This window comes from Phlebotomus papatasi, chromosome 1, assembly GCF_024763615.1.
Source record: "Phlebotomus papatasi isolate M1 chromosome 1, Ppap_2.1, whole genome shotgun sequence".
Taxonomy (NCBI): domain Eukaryota; kingdom Metazoa; phylum Arthropoda; class Insecta; order Diptera; family Psychodidae; genus Phlebotomus; species Phlebotomus papatasi.
In genome coordinates, this window is record NC_077222.1 from 54,973,404 (window position 1) to 54,991,689 (window position 18,286).

Below are 18,286 nucleotides of genomic sequence, written 5' to 3' on the forward strand. Positions count from 1 at the left end.
TCTATTGCATTTGGGAAGTATTAAATTAAATTTTTTTATACGCTTCACATAAAATCCAAGTAAGATTTTCTGGTATAATAAAAATCATGTGTCAGATTGTAAATTCTCAAAAATTGCACAACATGAAATTATTTGAAATGGAACAAATTCTAAAATGGAAAAAAATTCTGTCTCTTTTATTTGTAACAAAATCGATAATTTTCTGAATGCAAGAATAATCGATTGAGCGACATGACACGGAGAATACGAAAGGGAGAGAGAGAGAGATAGAGAACGTCTGCTGTAAATTACTTTAATGCGACAACTTTACTTCCTGGATTGAAATACCCAAAAGGAATAATAATAATGCAACAGAGAATGTGACAACCTGTCATTTTTTTTTTAGAGAAGGAGAACACACAGAAAGCAAAAGTTACCTTGTGGAGAGTTACTAACCTTGGGCATTTCACGTCTCCTACGAAGAACAACACCATCATTCTCAATGTAATCAGGTACATCCTTCCGATTGCTGAAATTGAACACCATTGTTGTATTCTGTGGCTCCTCCTTCCATGGCTTCTTCTTGGTGGTGGTCCACTTTGGTGCTGCCACCACCTGTGTCACATTCGTTTCACTCTTCTCCCTATTGATCATATTCTTCTCAATTTCCTGATTTGTCAGCTGTTTTTCACCACTACACTGTGTCATATCAACAATCTCTTTTGTCTCCACTGTGACCTTGTCCACGGACTCCTCATTGACAACACCATTCTCTGGACTTTTTTCTACCATTTTAACACCACCATTTACATCACCAACAACACATTCACCGTAATAATTCACCTCTTGCTGCTGCTGTTGCTGCTGCCGCCCAATATCATCAGCCGTGTCCTCAGGACTATTCAGCTGAATACTCAAATTTACACCATTTGTCAATGATGGCAGGTGACTCTTATCCCGAATTGGTGTACTTGTGCAACCACTGCCAAAATTAAATTCAGTCGTTGCACCAGCTCTCGATATATTCTCCAATTCACCCTTAGATATCCTCTTGATGCCACCACTATGATGATAATTATTCCCTTCATCCCCATCAACTAGATCATCATCGAAACTATCTGTGCTATCTGTGTCAGATTCTTCCGTGGTAGAGCTCACAGTTCCACTCCTCACTGGCACTTTTCGCACCTGACTCGTCGCCTGACTGGACACTTGGTGTCCAGCAGCTGTTGACTCAATTTTCATCGATTGAATTTTACTGGGCAATTGTGCAATGGTCAGTGATTCGGAACCCATCGTCATACCATTCTCTTGCTGGCTGCTGCTGCTGTCCTGCTTCTGTGGCTGCTGCTGCTGCTGCTGCCTCCGTGGCGGGGAGACATTAATCAGGTCCGGCTTGGGTGATTGTGGTGAGGTGGGTGAAAAATTCTTCACACTCCTGTACGTCATATCCATGCGTATGGCGAGTGGGGAAGGTGATCTTTGGATCACATTGATACTCGATGTTACAGTTTTTCCCGATCCTGTCATACTATTATTATTATTATTATTATTATTACTGTTGTTATTCATATGCTCCTGAACAACTGTGGCTGGTCTGGCTGTGACCGTAGTGGCAACGGCAGCATTACTGGCAGCATCCCTGTGACTAGAACATCTCACATTTTTGCCCACAAGAGCCTTTTTGGGACTCACAGGTGGCTTTGGATAGAGAATAGCTGGTTTCTCTTGCGATATGATGGACTTAAAGGATGCCACTTTAGCTGCAACTTCACCACTTCGACACGTCGGTGGTCGTCCACGACGATTGGCTGTTGCCTCAAAAATCCTCAGGGTTGTCTTCACCAAATCCGGCGGTGGACGTTCCGGATCCTCCATAAAGGATTTCAGTCTTTTTGGTTTTGCCTCGCCACGTTCTCTGGCATTTACAATTTTATCCTCAATGGTGACGACATCGCAAATATTCGCTACATGACTATCAGCATTAATTGGTGGCATTATCCCATTTGCTGGTGATGAATTCTCTTCAACTATTGCATCCTGTGCAACATCCTGATCCACCATCATACCACCTCCACCGCCACTGCCACTACGATTCTCCACACGCAACAGAGCATCTACAGATCTTGCACGCTTCAGTGAATCATTTCCTCGGCCCATCTGACGTCGTCTCATGATTTCACTGTGCTGATAAGTGCCCATCTGTGGTCGACTATGACGATAGATACCCTTGTCACAATTTACCCCACCACTATTGACTGTATCCACAGTCACATCATCAATCACCACTTTACCATCCCCCATCATCTCCCTCGCCACCGTCTCATTTTCATTTTTCCTCTGAGGCACCTCAACTACTTCATTGTCATCATCCAAAAGATTATTGAGACTCGTAGCACGTCTCAAATTATCAAGACTTGGGCGCTCCTTAGCAGCAGACACCCTCATGGTGTAACTCATGAAACGCGATACGAGCTTGGACACAATTCCAGCCCCATATTTGAGCTCCTCTGACGTGTCATACTCCAACTTTTCACCACACATCTCCTGTACGGCCACCATTTTATCATCCAATTGACGATTATCACAAAAATGTACAATGTCTCGTGAATCACTATTGAAATCACCACCGGATGATAAATTACTACTACTATTAATATTACTATTATTATTATTATTTCGTCCACTCTGATGCACTTCACACAATATATCCTCGTGACAGCATTTGGTAGCAACACAGGATGAACCATTGCTGGCTACAGCTTGGGACACACGTACACCATCCCTCTCGCAACTAGACTGAACCGTTGCTCTGCATTCACCAACCGTCGAACCGCTGCCTCGGTGTTGCTGCTGTTGCCCAGCAGTGCCGCCGCCGCCAATTCTCATTCCCGTCGTCCCCACTTGACGGTGTATTTGTGTGGAATTTGCTGCTGTTGTTCCATGGCATTGCTGCGAATGCGAATGACCTGCAAGAAGAAAGAAAAGAAGAGATTCACTGCTTGTTGTAAAACTCAAATCATTTTTGCACCACACACAAACACAAACATCGCAAAGCGCTCCCCCTTTAGCTGCCACACGTAGGTAATATACCGACTATTCTACTCCATTCTACTCTAATCAGATATTCCAACTGGTATTTTTATCCTAAACTGGTAAAAATGAAAGGGTCACCGAATATTATTATTAATCGTGTCGAAGCATAAAATTCACACATGTCTTGCCCAATAACGGGCTACGTCAATGGCATGCGGGGTTGCCAACGTCAAGTCCCCTACCTCGAAAGAAGCAGGAGACAAAGGACAAACACACAAGTGTGGGGTAGTTTGAACCACCCCACAGTCACAAGTGACGTCACATTTCGAGAAGCCCCAACGCCGCATGTTGTCTCTCGATCGCGCTACGCCGCTCCTCACCGATGATCCTTTGAACGGGTCACAGTTTTGACAACTATTTATCTCCGGAATAAACGAATAAAGATAATCAAAGTCATCTTTGGCGTTCGCTCAGATGACAGAAATACGATAAGAGTAATAAATTTACGATAAAACATAATCTATCGTGATAAATATGCATACAAAATTTCAAAAGATTCAAGTGAACCTTTCAAAGGATCTAATATGATCCATTTTTGTTGAAAAGGGTCAATTTGACCCTCTTTTATTTTTACCAGTCTATTTCTGAGTACTAATTTTTAAAGGGTAAAGCGCGCTACCTTCGGAGGACTCAAGCTTCTTGAACAATTTATCTTTTTCAATGTGTTTTAATAAATTAATTTGAATCATCACAATATTAGGGGGAACTGGGGCAGTAGTAAACAGGGGTAGTTGTAAACACTATGATTTTTTTTTATTAATTTTAAGACTCCAGAGGATAAAACCCATAAGTATTCATAGATACCATGTAGATGTATGTCCACAGATGAATTGGTCAATGAAATCCTAATACTTTAAAAATAAAAATCATTTTTCTCGAAAATGTTGATATTTCGATTATTTTGGTCATTTGGATTTCCCCCTGGAAATTAAAAACTGTGTAAAATAATCGAAATGTAGCAATACCAGTTTTTTCCTACATCTTTTAGGATTATATTAATGCATTTACTAGAGAAATTGAGATTCTCATTATTTGAAAAGAAATAATAATTGGTCAGAAAACAGTCGCGAATGTAGAATGAATGGCAAAATATTTTGTCTTCTTCTTCTTCCTTTCATTCGTTTGACAGCTCCATCTCATGGTGGGAAGTTTTTCGTTGTCCCACGCAAAACTTTCTAGGAAGAAAACGCAGAAAATACTCTTTAATTTCTTTCCTCTTTCTAGATAAAATGAGAAACTAAAAGATGTAGAATATTTACGTTAGTAGAAAAAATACGCTAACATTTTCTTTTCAATTTCACAAAATGAGTAGATAAAAGAGCGGGAAATTGACCTTCATGCGAAATGTCTAATTCATTGACTACGAAAAAAATTGGTAGCGCTGTTTTCAATAAGAAGTCACATGATGTCAAAATATGGCGAAAATCCATTGAAAAATGTCTTTGATTTGCATGCTTTTACTTTTTTTGCTATTTTAATTATTCTTTGTAAAAAGTGTCGTGATTTTTTGAAAAATATGCAGTCTTTATAAATCTCTTAAGTAATTAAAATAATCGAAAGTGGTACAAAGTTAATTTCAAGGGTGGAAAAAAGGGTGTTTACATCCTCCCCAGAAAGTGTTTACTTCTACCCCAGGTATTTTGTGAAAAGAGAAAAATGCACAGTGACACAAATTTAATTTTTATGGAAAACTCAATTGTTTTCCAGCATCCGCATTACCCTCGATGTATTTCCTATACCCAAGGGTAAAACATGAGCTAAGAAATAATTTCCAAAAACTCACTATGTGCTTGGAAAATCACCTCAAATTCGAATCCATCGAAAATGGTTACATGTGCCCCAGTCTCCCCTATATAGGGTAAAGGCTCATAATTTTGGACAGTCTGCTTATAAGCATCGATGTTCCAAGTTTGAAGTGCGATATTTGATGTCCGAAATAAGATACTGGACAAAATTATGAGCCTTTCCCCTATAACCATACAACTCACAAATATCTCATGAAGAGGACCCTTCCACCAACATGTGATCATTGTCAAAGTGCACTTACGATCAGACACATCCTGGAGGATTGTGTTTTGTATTCGCAAGAAAGAATGTATGTCGGAGGTATTAGAATGGAATAGGATCTAGGAGACGAAGCTACAAACTTCAGTATCAAAAAAATATTGAGTTTCATAGAACTGATTAGAATGAGCTTCTCTCTTTAATCTGAAAGACCAAAGAGCCACCTCACTCCTGACGATCGCAAAAACTTCAATAATAATAATAATAATAATAATAATAATAATAATAATAATAATAATAATAATAATAATAATAATAATAATAATAATAATAATAATAATAATAGCTAGTCCAATGGCTCAAATATCCCGAAGTAAGCCATGGGTCAAATTCAATAAGAACATAGTAAATAAGAAATCGCTAGGGCCAATTTTTTGCAATGTTAGAAAAACCTCATTTTTGACGCATTTTAGGGGGATGGAGAGCGCATGAAAGGGGAAGGGGGAAACAAAGATATTAGTTTCAAGATAATGGCATTTGAGTAGGGGTCATAGAAGACTGGAAGTTGATATCTCTTACCGTTTGAATTCTATATGGGTCAAAGGCCGAAAAAATGCGAAAATCAGTATTTTTAAAATAGGGCTATTACCTTTGCTTTACCGATCCACCACCGATTGAGATCGATACAGTCGAGTTCAGAATTACAAGAGTTTTCAAAAAAGTCCAAATTTGTCCAAATCCGTTGAAAAGTAAGCCTTTCAAGACGTTTGAACTTTGACATTTAATAATCCAAGATGGCGAATTAACCGATGAAAGTTGCGTAAGGACGAAATGTTATCTGGTCTAATCTATGTCTTAAAAGGGCACCCAATGGGTCAAGTGGTAGAGCACTCGCTTTATGATGCAAGTGTCCCGGGTTCGAATTCCCTTTAGGTTACCAGGATTTTTTCTGGCGTTAAAGGTGTTTGAATTGCATCCAGTGAGCTTCACTGCACTTGATTCCACGGGCATGGGACTGACAACCTCATCCCGTACAAGAAAAAATAATAATGCATGTCTAGCAACCCCTTGCGGGAAGGCTTTGTTCCTTAATGGAATGTTGCGCCACCATTATTACAATTATTATTATTAATGTCTATGTCTATGTATTAAGGCGAACTGGGGACAAGGACTAAGTGGGTCGAATCGAAAACTCTTCAAAGTATATTAGAAAATAATTAGAATGTCTTACTCGCCAAGGTCGTCGAGGTTAATAGAAAACTTTTTCGTACAGGTAGTTATTATCTACAGTTTGCATGCCCCATATAACTTGTAAGTTGTAAAATTTCGTATAAATTTTTCATTAAAAGTTGAAATATTTAGATAGAACAGTATAGAATGGAACTATCGATATTTACCGAAGAGGGAAAATCGAGAGGTAAAGATGAAGAACACATTAGAAACGAATGAAGAAGCTCAATCATCAAAGCGCGACAATAGACTTGACTCCGTTACTTCTTGATCTTGCTCTAAACCTTTTTTCTTCTCTTTTCTCTCATTTATATTAACTAACAACATATTTCCAGTCAAGAGAGAAAGAGAAGTTATCAATGAAAACACAGGTGAAAAACGCACTATCTCTGCAATATACAAAAAAAAACAAACCAACTAAATAAGGAGATGCATCTTACTTCTATATCAATTTTTCGACCACATCAATCGACTTAACAAAGTAAGTAGTTAAGTGAAAAAAAAAATTCAATAAAAATATGGATGAAATTCAACGAAAAAATATATATAGCATCTTATAATTGGCATGTTTAAGCACAGTTAGTGGAGTCATTGGTGTGTTTCCTCTGCCCGCCTTCGCCCCACGTGCAATTATTGAGTGACCAAAAAAGTTCGTGCTACTGAATCAAACCAACTTGCACAGCCAAGTTGCCCCAAAACAGGGTCACTGAGCAGCACCAAGAGAGCCGCTTATTTTATTAAACCACCAATCTCGCATGAATTACGTGGTAATTATTTCATGCAAAATATTAAATGACAACTTGTTGAAAATTGCACGTTATCGATTACATTGGTGTTTACCACAGCAAAAAACGATGCCAATAGTGTGTTTCTTTGAATTTCCTTCACGCATGTCCAAAACAACTTATTTTCAAAAAGTTCGTGATTTAATAAATAAATAAATAGTATAATTTAAAATTATATTAATTTACGCTATAATGTTTGCCTTGAAGATCCTTCATTTTAGACGTATCCCGATTTAAAACTGATTCAAAGTGGTTGGTACACTTAATCGAAATTTTAAAATTTACTGTCAAGTGCGCTAATCCGGGAGCTTCGCTATGTGGATCGTTATGACTACTCTAACTCTAATAATATAACTATTCAACTTGGAGAAAAAGCAAAAATAATATTTTTATCCATTAAATAAATGAGTGTAATCAACTCATTTCAATCTTGTACCAGCTGGGTTCTGTACTAAAAAAATTTCTTGCAGAGATATTTTCGCTAACGACAGCTGGTTGATTGAAAACATTTATTGTTTTTTTTCCTTGTGAAAAAAATATTTTAAATCCAAAAGTTTAATTAAAAGTGAAGTGCAATCATTCCCCTACAAGGTGAGTAAATCGATTTTCATGAAATAATAATATTTTATAAAGAAATTAGTGAATTTGTGGCTGTTTCCATTTCGCTCTAAAATGGGCGCTTCGCAAATCAATAATCTAATTCATCGTCGTATCAGAACATCTTGATAAGAAACAACTATAAGAAATACCATTTTAACCAAATGATAAGAAGTTGTGAAAAAACATAAAGAGCTTAAGTTTTAACTATAAGAAAATTATTATATTATTAAAACTATTAAATAAATAATTAAAATATATGAATATAATCTAAATTTCATAAAAAATACTGATGAAATAAATAAAACTTCGCGGATAGTCAGATTCTTGAATTTATTTATTCCAAAATTTAATTATAATGATTCAAAATGTAATATTTTCATAAGAAAGGTCTAAGTTGAAGCTCAAGATAATGAAAATTAAATTAGAGAAAGAAGAGCTCATTAAATCTTGAATGAGCAAAATACCAATTACACAACAGAAAGATGCAACTGATTGTGAAAATCAAATTACAATTGATAATAATGAATTACCATATGCAGTTAGAATCAAAACTATTCTCGAAAGTTTTAAAGCACTTATGCCATTGCAGGATAAATAATACAAAAATAAAGTAATAGAAGTTTAATATGTCGAGGAATTCTGCACATTGGTAAATAAAATATGCAACGACAAGACGTGTAGGTGTAAATAAAATAATCATAATACATTTCAATATTATAATAATAAATCGAATTTCAATTGCAGATGGGAAATGAATAATCGCCCACGAAAGTCGGGTATGTTCACAATTTGCTCTAACTTAATATCAAGCGATATGTTTAACGTAACCGGTTCTTATCTAGTTCTCACATAAGGGAAAGTGCCCATGCTTTATATGGACCCAAGCTTCGTAATGATTATTTTTTCTATGTTTCTAAAAAAAAATGTGACACCGTAATATATTATATTTTAAAAACTGGGCACTTTCACCTAATTTTTAAAATATGAGTGCGACAAATCACATTTATTGAGAAACATAGGACAAATTTAGTCATTACGAAGCTTAGGATCATACGAAACATGGGCACTTTCCTTTATCAGGAATTTGAAAACCTCTCAAAAACGGTGGCAGCCAAAATCCCGAAAGCCAAAATCCCGAACGCCAAAATCCCGAAAAGGCCAAAATCCCGAAAGCCAAAATCCCGAAAGCCAAAATCCCGAATTTTCTAAATCCTGAAAGGAATGAAATTATATGGAGGAAAATGTTTAGAATAATTTCCCAAGACACAGAAGATTTCACTTTGCCTCCAGCAAGCGCGGGTACAATCGTGGGAGTAGCTGTGACACTTTTAAGAATTCGAGATTTTGGATTTCGGGATTTTGGCTTTCGGGATTTTAGTGTTCGGGATTTTTTCTTTTGAGATTTTGGCGTTCGGGATTTTGACCGGGACACTCTCAAAAAATATAATGATAAAATCTCATGAAAGATCCTCTTGAAAATCCATGAAGAATTAAAGAAGAAATGTAGGAGTCTTTTTTGTATTTTCAGAACGAACGAGAGTTTGTTTACCCCAAAAACCCTAAATCAATATCTAGTACAGTTTGGTCTAAAGACCCAAATAGACTCAGGCTGATCTTAAAAAATATTTAGTCTGTAAAATTTGCAGGTAAAGTATAGATCCCAAAAATTCCATACACTTAGGGTTTAAGACCGTCGCCCATACCTCTCAGATCCCATACCTGTTTTACCTATGTGATTGTCTCCTGTTTCCTTACCGTCCAAATAAAACTAATAATTTTATAGATATATGTATATCATTGTATATTCATATTGTTTGATCTGCACTCGATTGTATGAGTTGGCATATACGGCCTACTGACCTAGGGTTTCTACCGTTTACCTGGTCAGGCCGGCAAAGGTAAGACGACGGCAGATGCAAAAAACTTATCTTGATTGCATTGGAGTACTTTAAATGTAATTATGTTATATTGCTGTTCTATATCCCATATTGGGGGAATCTGCTAAGTCCATTGTAGACCGCCCAGGAGCGCCTTCCCCGTAATGTGAGTGAATGCTTCTTCCATGCTCCCAGAGTTTTTTGGGCAGAGGCGGTGCGGGCGGTGCATTATATTACGTTTTATCACAGTGAAAATGTCTTCCTGACATTCAGTTACTTGCACCAGGCGGGACTCGAACTCACAACTGTGAGAATCGAGTCAGAGATCTTATCCGCCCAAGAACCAACGGTGTTGCCTATTGCGCCTCTGAGATCTCCATCTGGTCCCTTGGGTCCCTCCCACTAGTACCCCCAGGACCGTCGACTAGAGACCTTTTGCATAAATTTCCTTAACATTCTTTACTGCCAAATCTTACAGGGTAAATATTCTCGAGGATCAGCCATAGTCTATTTGGACCGTAATGTATGTAATGGCTAAACGGACATTTTTTCTCAAAAATCAAATTTGAAAATTATAGGCATACACGTCTAATTGTCCTTTTTGGTTTAAAAATACATTTAAAATTTAAATACATTAAATCAGCCTGTCATTTTTTTTACAAAATTGTAAAGAAACGTCCCTACCCTTAATAAGTGTTTTATATTGAAAATATTTTTGCTTATGAATGCGAATCGTGTCTGAAATTTGAAATTTCTCCATAAAATTTTAGAAATCAATGCAAAACTATAAGTCTGTAACATAATTGGGATATAAATTTTTCTACCATGCTTAATAATATTTTTTTACTTATATCAAAAGATACTGGATAAAAATGCACCGTGTACGTATAGTATACCCATATCAATTATTTTTATTAAAATCTTAATTCAAAGGAAAAATCCCAGTCTTTTGTAACAAATTAAAAAGTAAATTTTGAAAGAGAAAGAAATTCTGTAATGTATACTTTAACATCTTTAAAATAAGTAATTGTAATGGTAAGATTTTTTAAATTTTTCCCATAAAATCAGCAAAAATTATTTTACATCATTTATGAACGAGCCAAGAATACACTGCAGCAAACTTGTGTTTTGTTTGTGAATAGAATTCTTGAGCTATTTTATCAGTTGACATTGGATTTCACTCCATTTATTATCTTGCATAATATTCCATAAGGTTTTATCGCTTTCGCATTCGTCATTGTGATAAGAATTTTTCAAATTGATTTTTCTCTCCAACACAAATATTTTTATTCTTCGAATAATATGAAGTTTATGTTTAAATTTCCAAAGAAAGTCTGTTTGAATAATGATTAGATAAGATATATATGAATGTTTCTCTCTGCAGATTTGCCAAATTTATTTTAATTTTATACAATACACATCTGCATATTTGTAAAGACTTCTGGTTTTCAGATAACACAATAATTGTACAACACATCTCTATTTGCTTTAGGAAATTGCAGTCCAAAAATGGAATTGAAATCACATGACAATAATTATGACGTATTGATGGAATTTTAAGGTGTGACTCTGTAATTTTTATGAGAATTCAGATTATAATCAGATATCTACATTCTTTTTTACACAATAATCGGAAAACATAAATTTTATCGTTTAATAACTCTCATAAAATATAATTGATGTGGAAATTCTCATAAAATATATTCTAAATAAAAACAAATTGCAACACGAACCTTCACATCAACTCTCAATACTTCACTGCCAATGAAAGAGAGAACAACAAGTAGAAAAGAATATAAGTATTTAAGCACTATACAAAAAAAAATAATCAGCAAGCCTAAATATCCACCAAATGATGAATTTTTCATTGTGAAACAGTTATATTAATATGAGTGTAAAATATTGTATTGTAAAAAAGCATGAAAGTCTTTTATTCCTCCACAAAAATGTACTTTTTTTCGCAACTTAAAGAGACTCTCTGTGGCCTAGAACCGTTTGCTAGCAAAATAAAAAAATGTGGGGAATCTCCGAATCTCTACTCAGGGAGGAAATTGAGAAAGAAGCAGTAGGGTGAAAATTGTAGAAAACAATTTCAATGCAAATACATAGACCAATTGAACTTTTCCTTTTTCACTCTACGCATTTTCTCTCTCTTGTTTTTTTTTTAAATATATATTTCTCTTGTATTAAATAATTGCTCTAGAGCACCTACATTTTAACAATTCCCTTGCTTTTTCTCCTCTTTTTTTCTGCAACTATTTCGTCGATGGTCACATTCATTGTTTGATGGAATTCAAATGTAGTGAATAAATACAGTGAAAACCTATTTGAATTTAAAGTTTTTATGATTGTTCTGTTTGCCACCACCAAAAGTATAAACTTATGAATCTGTTCTTCTTAAAAGAAGTCTGTAAGATAGAAACGACAAACAAGTGACTAAGAACACGACAAATTTAAAATTGGTTTAGCGGCAATTCTTTCAAGAACATTGCTTGCTGTACATGCCTATAATTTCACATCATTAAAGCATTATTAAAATTAAAAAAAAGAAAAATATTTCGAAGTAATGGCCGGTATATAAACATAAGAAGTTTTCGTTAATATTTGAAATATGAAAGAAAATTGCTTAGGGGAAACCTTTGCAGCTTCGTACATTTACAGCCTCATAAAATTCTGTTTTTTCTATTTTACTAAATGAATCTAGTCCATGGCCACATTATTCTAATAGCTAATAAAACATCATATATTTCCTGAAAAATTAATAGCCTAGGTCTTTTTCTCTAAGTAGTGAAAGTGAAAAATGAGCCTAAAACTACAATTTTGATGTGTAATAGGGTAAATTAAGCTAATGCAAAACCTGCTCCAAATGGAAATTTTTCGCTACTCCAAATGGAAACGTCATTTTTTCATGATAAATACAGTACTAAATTATTATATTTATATATTTTCTATACCACAGTTTCATTCTTTAGTTAATTTTGCTCCAAATAAAGCGAAAATCCATTCATATTCACAAATTTTAATTTGTTAATTTCTCAGAAAAATTAACAGTGTACCTTTTCACCATCGAATTTTTCATCGATCGACCATGTTTTCCAATGAAAAACACAATAAATTGACTGTTATTTATTCGTTTTGTTTAAGATTTATGTCATATTTCTGGATAATTTTAGTTAAATTAATTGCCAATCTTTATAGCTAACGGTACGTGAAGTTTTCAAATGAAAGAATTACCTATTTTGTGAACAAAAAAGGTTTTTCTGAAGTGTCTGCAAATGCTTCAATAGGAAACCCCGGAAATATGTTTTTTTTTGGAGAGATTTTCTTATTGTTTTAGATGGGAAAGGAGAAAAGACCAAGAATAAGAATAAATTCTGCGCTCAAGAGCAACTCAACAAGGTTTTGAAGCCTTTCGTCGCGGTTTCACTTACATTGTTTGTCTCCAATTAGAAAATTTCCCTTGTCTCCATTTGGATTAATTTGTTTCCAATAGCAGTATTTTACTCTCGCGTATTTTTTCTTGTATTTAAGAAGTTTTCAAATTATATCTAAAGAATTTTCACTACACAGTAACATTCTAGAAGAGTCAAGGAGCAAATTTATGTTATTCTCTTCAGAAAAAATATGAACTTAATGTGTTGAACCTTCTGTCAAAGTTAAAGCGCCTGAAAATGGTTTTGAATTAGGACATTTACCCTAATTTATGTATTTTTTCATATTTCAAGTATATTTTTGAAGAAAAGAACTATTACAAGTTATAGAGGGTTTATCAGAGTTAATATTTACCGTAAAAATCTTTTGTTCACAGGGGGCTGTTTTTGAGTTTTTTGGAAAAGTTTTTTTGGGTCACTCTGGAATATTTAATTCATCCAGGCAGGGATTTATTGAATAATTTCCAAAACTTTGCGAGTTATTGGAGTTCTTTAACATTTTCGTTAAAAATTCGATGAAAAATGCATTTTCACAGAAAATTGAGTCTCATCAGATGTTTTTACTTTGCTTATGTTAAATCAAACTTTAAGCCTTAATCTGATGAATCTTTCATTACCAATTCGGTGGATTTTTAGTATTTGTCAATCAATTTTCCTTAATTTCAAATGCAATTTCTCCCATTTCACTTTAAATTGTTAGTGGTCATTTTTAGAATCAGTTAGGGCCCAAATAGACTCACGCTGATCCTCGAGAATATTTAACCTGTAAAATTTATCAATAAATATTTATCCCAAACTGTAATTTACTTAGGGCTTAGGATCATCATCAGTTAGAGGTCCTTTGCATAAATTTCCTTTACCTATTCCTTTATTACCGAATTTTAAAAGCTAAATACTCTCGAGGATCAGTCTGAGTCTATTTGGGCCTTTATGCTCATAAGATGTTCTGTAAGCCAGATTGTAAATGTTAGACAAAATCTGAGGATTACACGGATTACAATAGGTGTTATTATGAGAGAAACACACATAAATGACTCAAAATGCAGTGGAAAAATAGTCACAAAAATCTCTCCTTGAAAAATTTCATAAAAAATATGTTAAAAATCATAATACCTCCTATATAGTTCTATCTAAAGACTTGCAAATTCTTGTATCCGAGTGTAGTGCTTACGATGAAAATAATGCGTTTAGGTGGACAAATTTTGTACGTAACTGAACAAGCCAGGGCAGCTTTGTAACAATCGCCACTAAATATTAATTTTCCTGTAGAGGAAAATCCAAGGATTTCAAGGAATTTGGTGAGGCTTGATTATGAATCTAATAAATATAAGATTTTTGTGACATAGTGGTATAATTCATTCGGCCTGTGTGACATTCAGTAAAAAAAAAATCTTGAAACTTGGACATTATTTTCTGTACGAAGCTGCAAAGGTTCTCCCTAAGCATATATATTTTATTCAGTGACTCAATCTGAGATATATTACTATTTTATTAATTGTCCATTGTATCACATTGCACTTCCATTACTAACATTTTTCATAATATTGTCACCTTTTTGGTATTTTCTCTTTCTTATGGTTTTAACTGATTTTTACTTGAATTTATACACTGCTGGCAATAATCATAGCTCCACTTTTTCATACTGGAAAAACTTTGAAAAAATTTTTTTTTGGAAAAAAATAAAAAAATCATTTGAAGGTATTTTCAAACCGATATGAAAAATTGCCATTAGAATTTCATATCGTTAGAACTGTGAGTACTATGATAGAATCTTTATCAAAATGGCGATTTTCGGGTGGCAATAATTATAGCTCCACTCAATAAATTTGCCCCCAGGGTATTTATTTTCAATCAGTGAAGGTAAATATCTTTTAGTAATTTAATTAATAACTTTATTAAGCTAATTAGAATCATTTTTATAAAGTTTTTCATTAATTTTGCTGAAATTTTGTAAGAAAAATGTTTAATGAACAAAAATAAGGGATTAATTAAGGTCTTGAAAGGGATGGAAATTGACAACCAAAAAATTTCCATAAAAATGACAAGATCCTATCACCTTTCATTCGAATTTGTCCAAATAGCTGACATATATGCATTTTAAACCACTCCCAGGGCCAAAAATCTTCTTTTGTTAGAGGCAAAATTGTGCAAATTTCCGTGTTATAGTCGAAAAAAATAAGTGTTCTACCGAAATTTGATGTTAAACAATTCTGACTGCTTAGTCTCATTATGTCCTGTTGATTCTGCCCCAAACCAGAATCCCAAGTAACTAAGGTGGTCTTCAGAATACTGAAACAAAAAATTATCAAAAAGAAGCTTTTTGCAGTTCGATGAACAGAAGGTGTTTTACCTAATTTAAGAGGTACAAAATTATTTTTTTCGAATAAAAAAATTGATAGGTCTTGTCTTAACTTGTTTTGCGTCTGAAAAAATAATTTTAAACCACTTAAATTAGGTAAAACACCTTCTGTTCATCAAACTGCAAAAAGCTTCTTTTTGATAATTTTTTATTTTATTATTCTGAAGACCACCTTAGTCACTTGGGATTCTGTTTTGCGACAAAATCAACAAGACATGATGAGACTAAGCAGTCAGAATTGTTTAACATCAAATTTCGGTAGAACACTTGTTTTTTTCGACTATAACACGGAAATTTGCACAATTTTGCCTCTAACAAAAGAAGATTTTTGGCCCTGGGAGTGGTTTAAAATGCATATATGTCAGCTATTTGGACAAATTCGAATGAAAGGTGATAGGATCTTGTCATTTTTATGGAAATTTTTTGGTTGTCAATTTCCATCCCTTTCAAGACCTTAATTAATCCCTTATTTTTGTTCATTAAACATTTTTCTTACAAAATTTCAGCAAAATTAATGAAAAACTTTATAAAAATGATTCTAATTAGCTTAATAAAGTTATTAATTAAATTACTAAAAGATATTTACCTTCTCTGATTGAAAATAAATACTCTGGGGGCAAATTTATTGAGTGGAGCTATAATTATTGCCACCCGAAAATCGCCATTTTGATAAAGATTCTATCATAGTACTCACAGTTCTAACGATATGAAATTCTAATGGCAATTTTTCATATCGGTTTGAAAATACCTTCAAATGATTTTTTTATTTTTTTCCAAAAAAAAAATTTTTCAAAGTTTTTCCAGTATGAAAAAGTGGAGCTATGATTATTGCCAGCAGTGTATCTACTTATAGAGCTATTATTTACAGATCGCGGCTCAAGGCCAAATTGAACCATGGGTCTCTACCAATGCACATAATGCAATGGCCTCTATCAATGCACATAAAAATGATTATCTTATCATTCACGAGCACAGGATAGAGAAACTACAGGCCCACTCAGTCTTCTAAATTCTAAATTCTTTAGTTACTAAATTTAAAACAATTAGAAATTCTTAACGACTCGGAAAAAGAATTAAAACAGTAAACAATTTTGGAAATGGTTTCGAAATGATTTATGAATTTGTATTTAAAATTTATTAACCGCCGCATTCCCAATTATAAACACTGGACAAGGAAAATTAGTAGTCTGGGGCAAAATGTAACAAATCGAAAATTTCTAAATTAAATATATTCCAAGATACATTGATACTTCCAATATTTAACATAGTTTTCATATACTTCCTAAAATGTCCAAAATTCAAGGGATACAAGCAAGGATAAAAGATAACAAAAATAATGAAATTAATTTTTCTTTTTATGCTTTAATTGGGCATTTCCCAAGTAATTTGGTTACACTGATCCGTTGTCCCCGTTCCAGAATTTTTTTAAGTCTTTTCTTATTAAATGTTATTTTACCAAAAATATCGCGTAGATATGTGGAAAGATATGGAGTAAACTATGATTATCTTGGACACCGAAAACTTGTCTCCAGTTTACCTTTTCTTCCTGTTCTAAATTAGCTAAAAGATTGCTTTTAGTAAGAAATAACTTGAAAAATATCTTGAAGGGAATATTTCTTGCTAAGATAGAGAAGAACGATCTTCGACAACGTTGTATATAAAAATATACGACATTCGGATTAAAGCAAATCAAAGTTTCACAAATTGCTACTCTATCTGTTCCGAAAAAAGTCGTACACTTTTTTTGTACTAGCAAACGTACGGCTTTTTTTTCTGAACGGAGTAATATTTTTTTTTGAGAATTTCCACAACGAAGCACATTTCATTTCAAAAATTATTAAGTATTTTGGTAGAATTTTGACATTTTTCTCAATTTTAGACGTTTTTTTAACTCAAAAAAAAAAAAAAAACTTCAGACTAAAATTTCATAAACAAAAATAGTTCTAAATCATTCCTAAAGGCTCCGGCACACCTTTTAGATCAGGAAAATTTCGTAAAGTCGAAATTCGGGTCCCCTTCTTTCTCACATGTTTTGCATTTGTCTATCTCATTCTCTCGCACTCTTCTTCTTCCCTTAAACATCACCTCAAAATCAATTTAGCCCAATCGAATTAGGTATGCGAAAGAATGAGATAGTCATATGCAAAACATGTGAGAAAGAAGGGAATCCGAATTTCGACTTCATGAAATTTTCCTGATCTAAAACGTGTGCCGGAGCCATAATGACTCCGGTACAACTTTTAGATCAGAAAAATTCATAAAATCAAACTTCGCATCTCTTTCTTTCTTACACGTTTTGCATATGTCTATCTCATTCTTTCGCACTCCAAATTCGATTGATCTAAATTGAATTTGTTGTGATATTTAAAGGAAGAAGAATAGTCTAAAAGAATAAGAGCAATAATACAAAGCAGATACTATACAGTAATACAAACAAGAATACAAAGCATGTGAGAAAGAAAGGAATTTGAATTTTGATTTCTTGAAATTTCCTGATCTAAAATAGTGTACCGGGGCATAATAATTTCCAATGTCGAATATTAAAATAGATCAAGAGAATATATTTCTCGAACGAAAGTTATCATATTTGGGTCTACTGAAAAGGTGTTGGAATGTCTGACAGATCTTAGCCAGTTAGAATCGGTTATAAACCGGTAATGAAACGATTATGAACCGATAAGTAATTTTTATCTGGATATAAATTGTATTACTCTCCTAAGCAAGGTGACATTTTAAGAAATTTATGAATCACTTTTTGTCGGGTAGATTAAGGGTCCAAAAACTGCCTAGGTGCCTGATTGCTTACTAACTTTTGTACACTCCATTTTTTATCTATCTATTTATGGATCAGTTTAAATTGATTGTGAATCGGAAAACGGTAATTTCCATGACAGTATTTTATTGAAGTATAGATAGCATCGAAAT

The 18,286-nt window shown here is 33.8% G+C and overlaps 1 protein-coding gene across 4 annotated transcripts in view; it reads right to left on the reverse strand.

Moving 5' to 3' along the window:
- The window catches only part of LOC129807068 (uncharacterized), a 62,204-nt gene that overhangs the window by 40,883 nt on the left and 3,035 nt on the right, over window positions 1-18,286 (reverse strand). For all 4 annotated transcript variants that reach the window (XM_055856105.1, XM_055856096.1, XM_055856087.1 and 1 more), the window contains exon 3: window positions 436-2,948. In XM_055856105.1, the coding sequence (XP_055712080.1) occupies window positions 436-2,948 (2,513 nt within the window). The remainder of the gene's footprint in view (window positions 1-435; window positions 2,949-18,286) is intronic.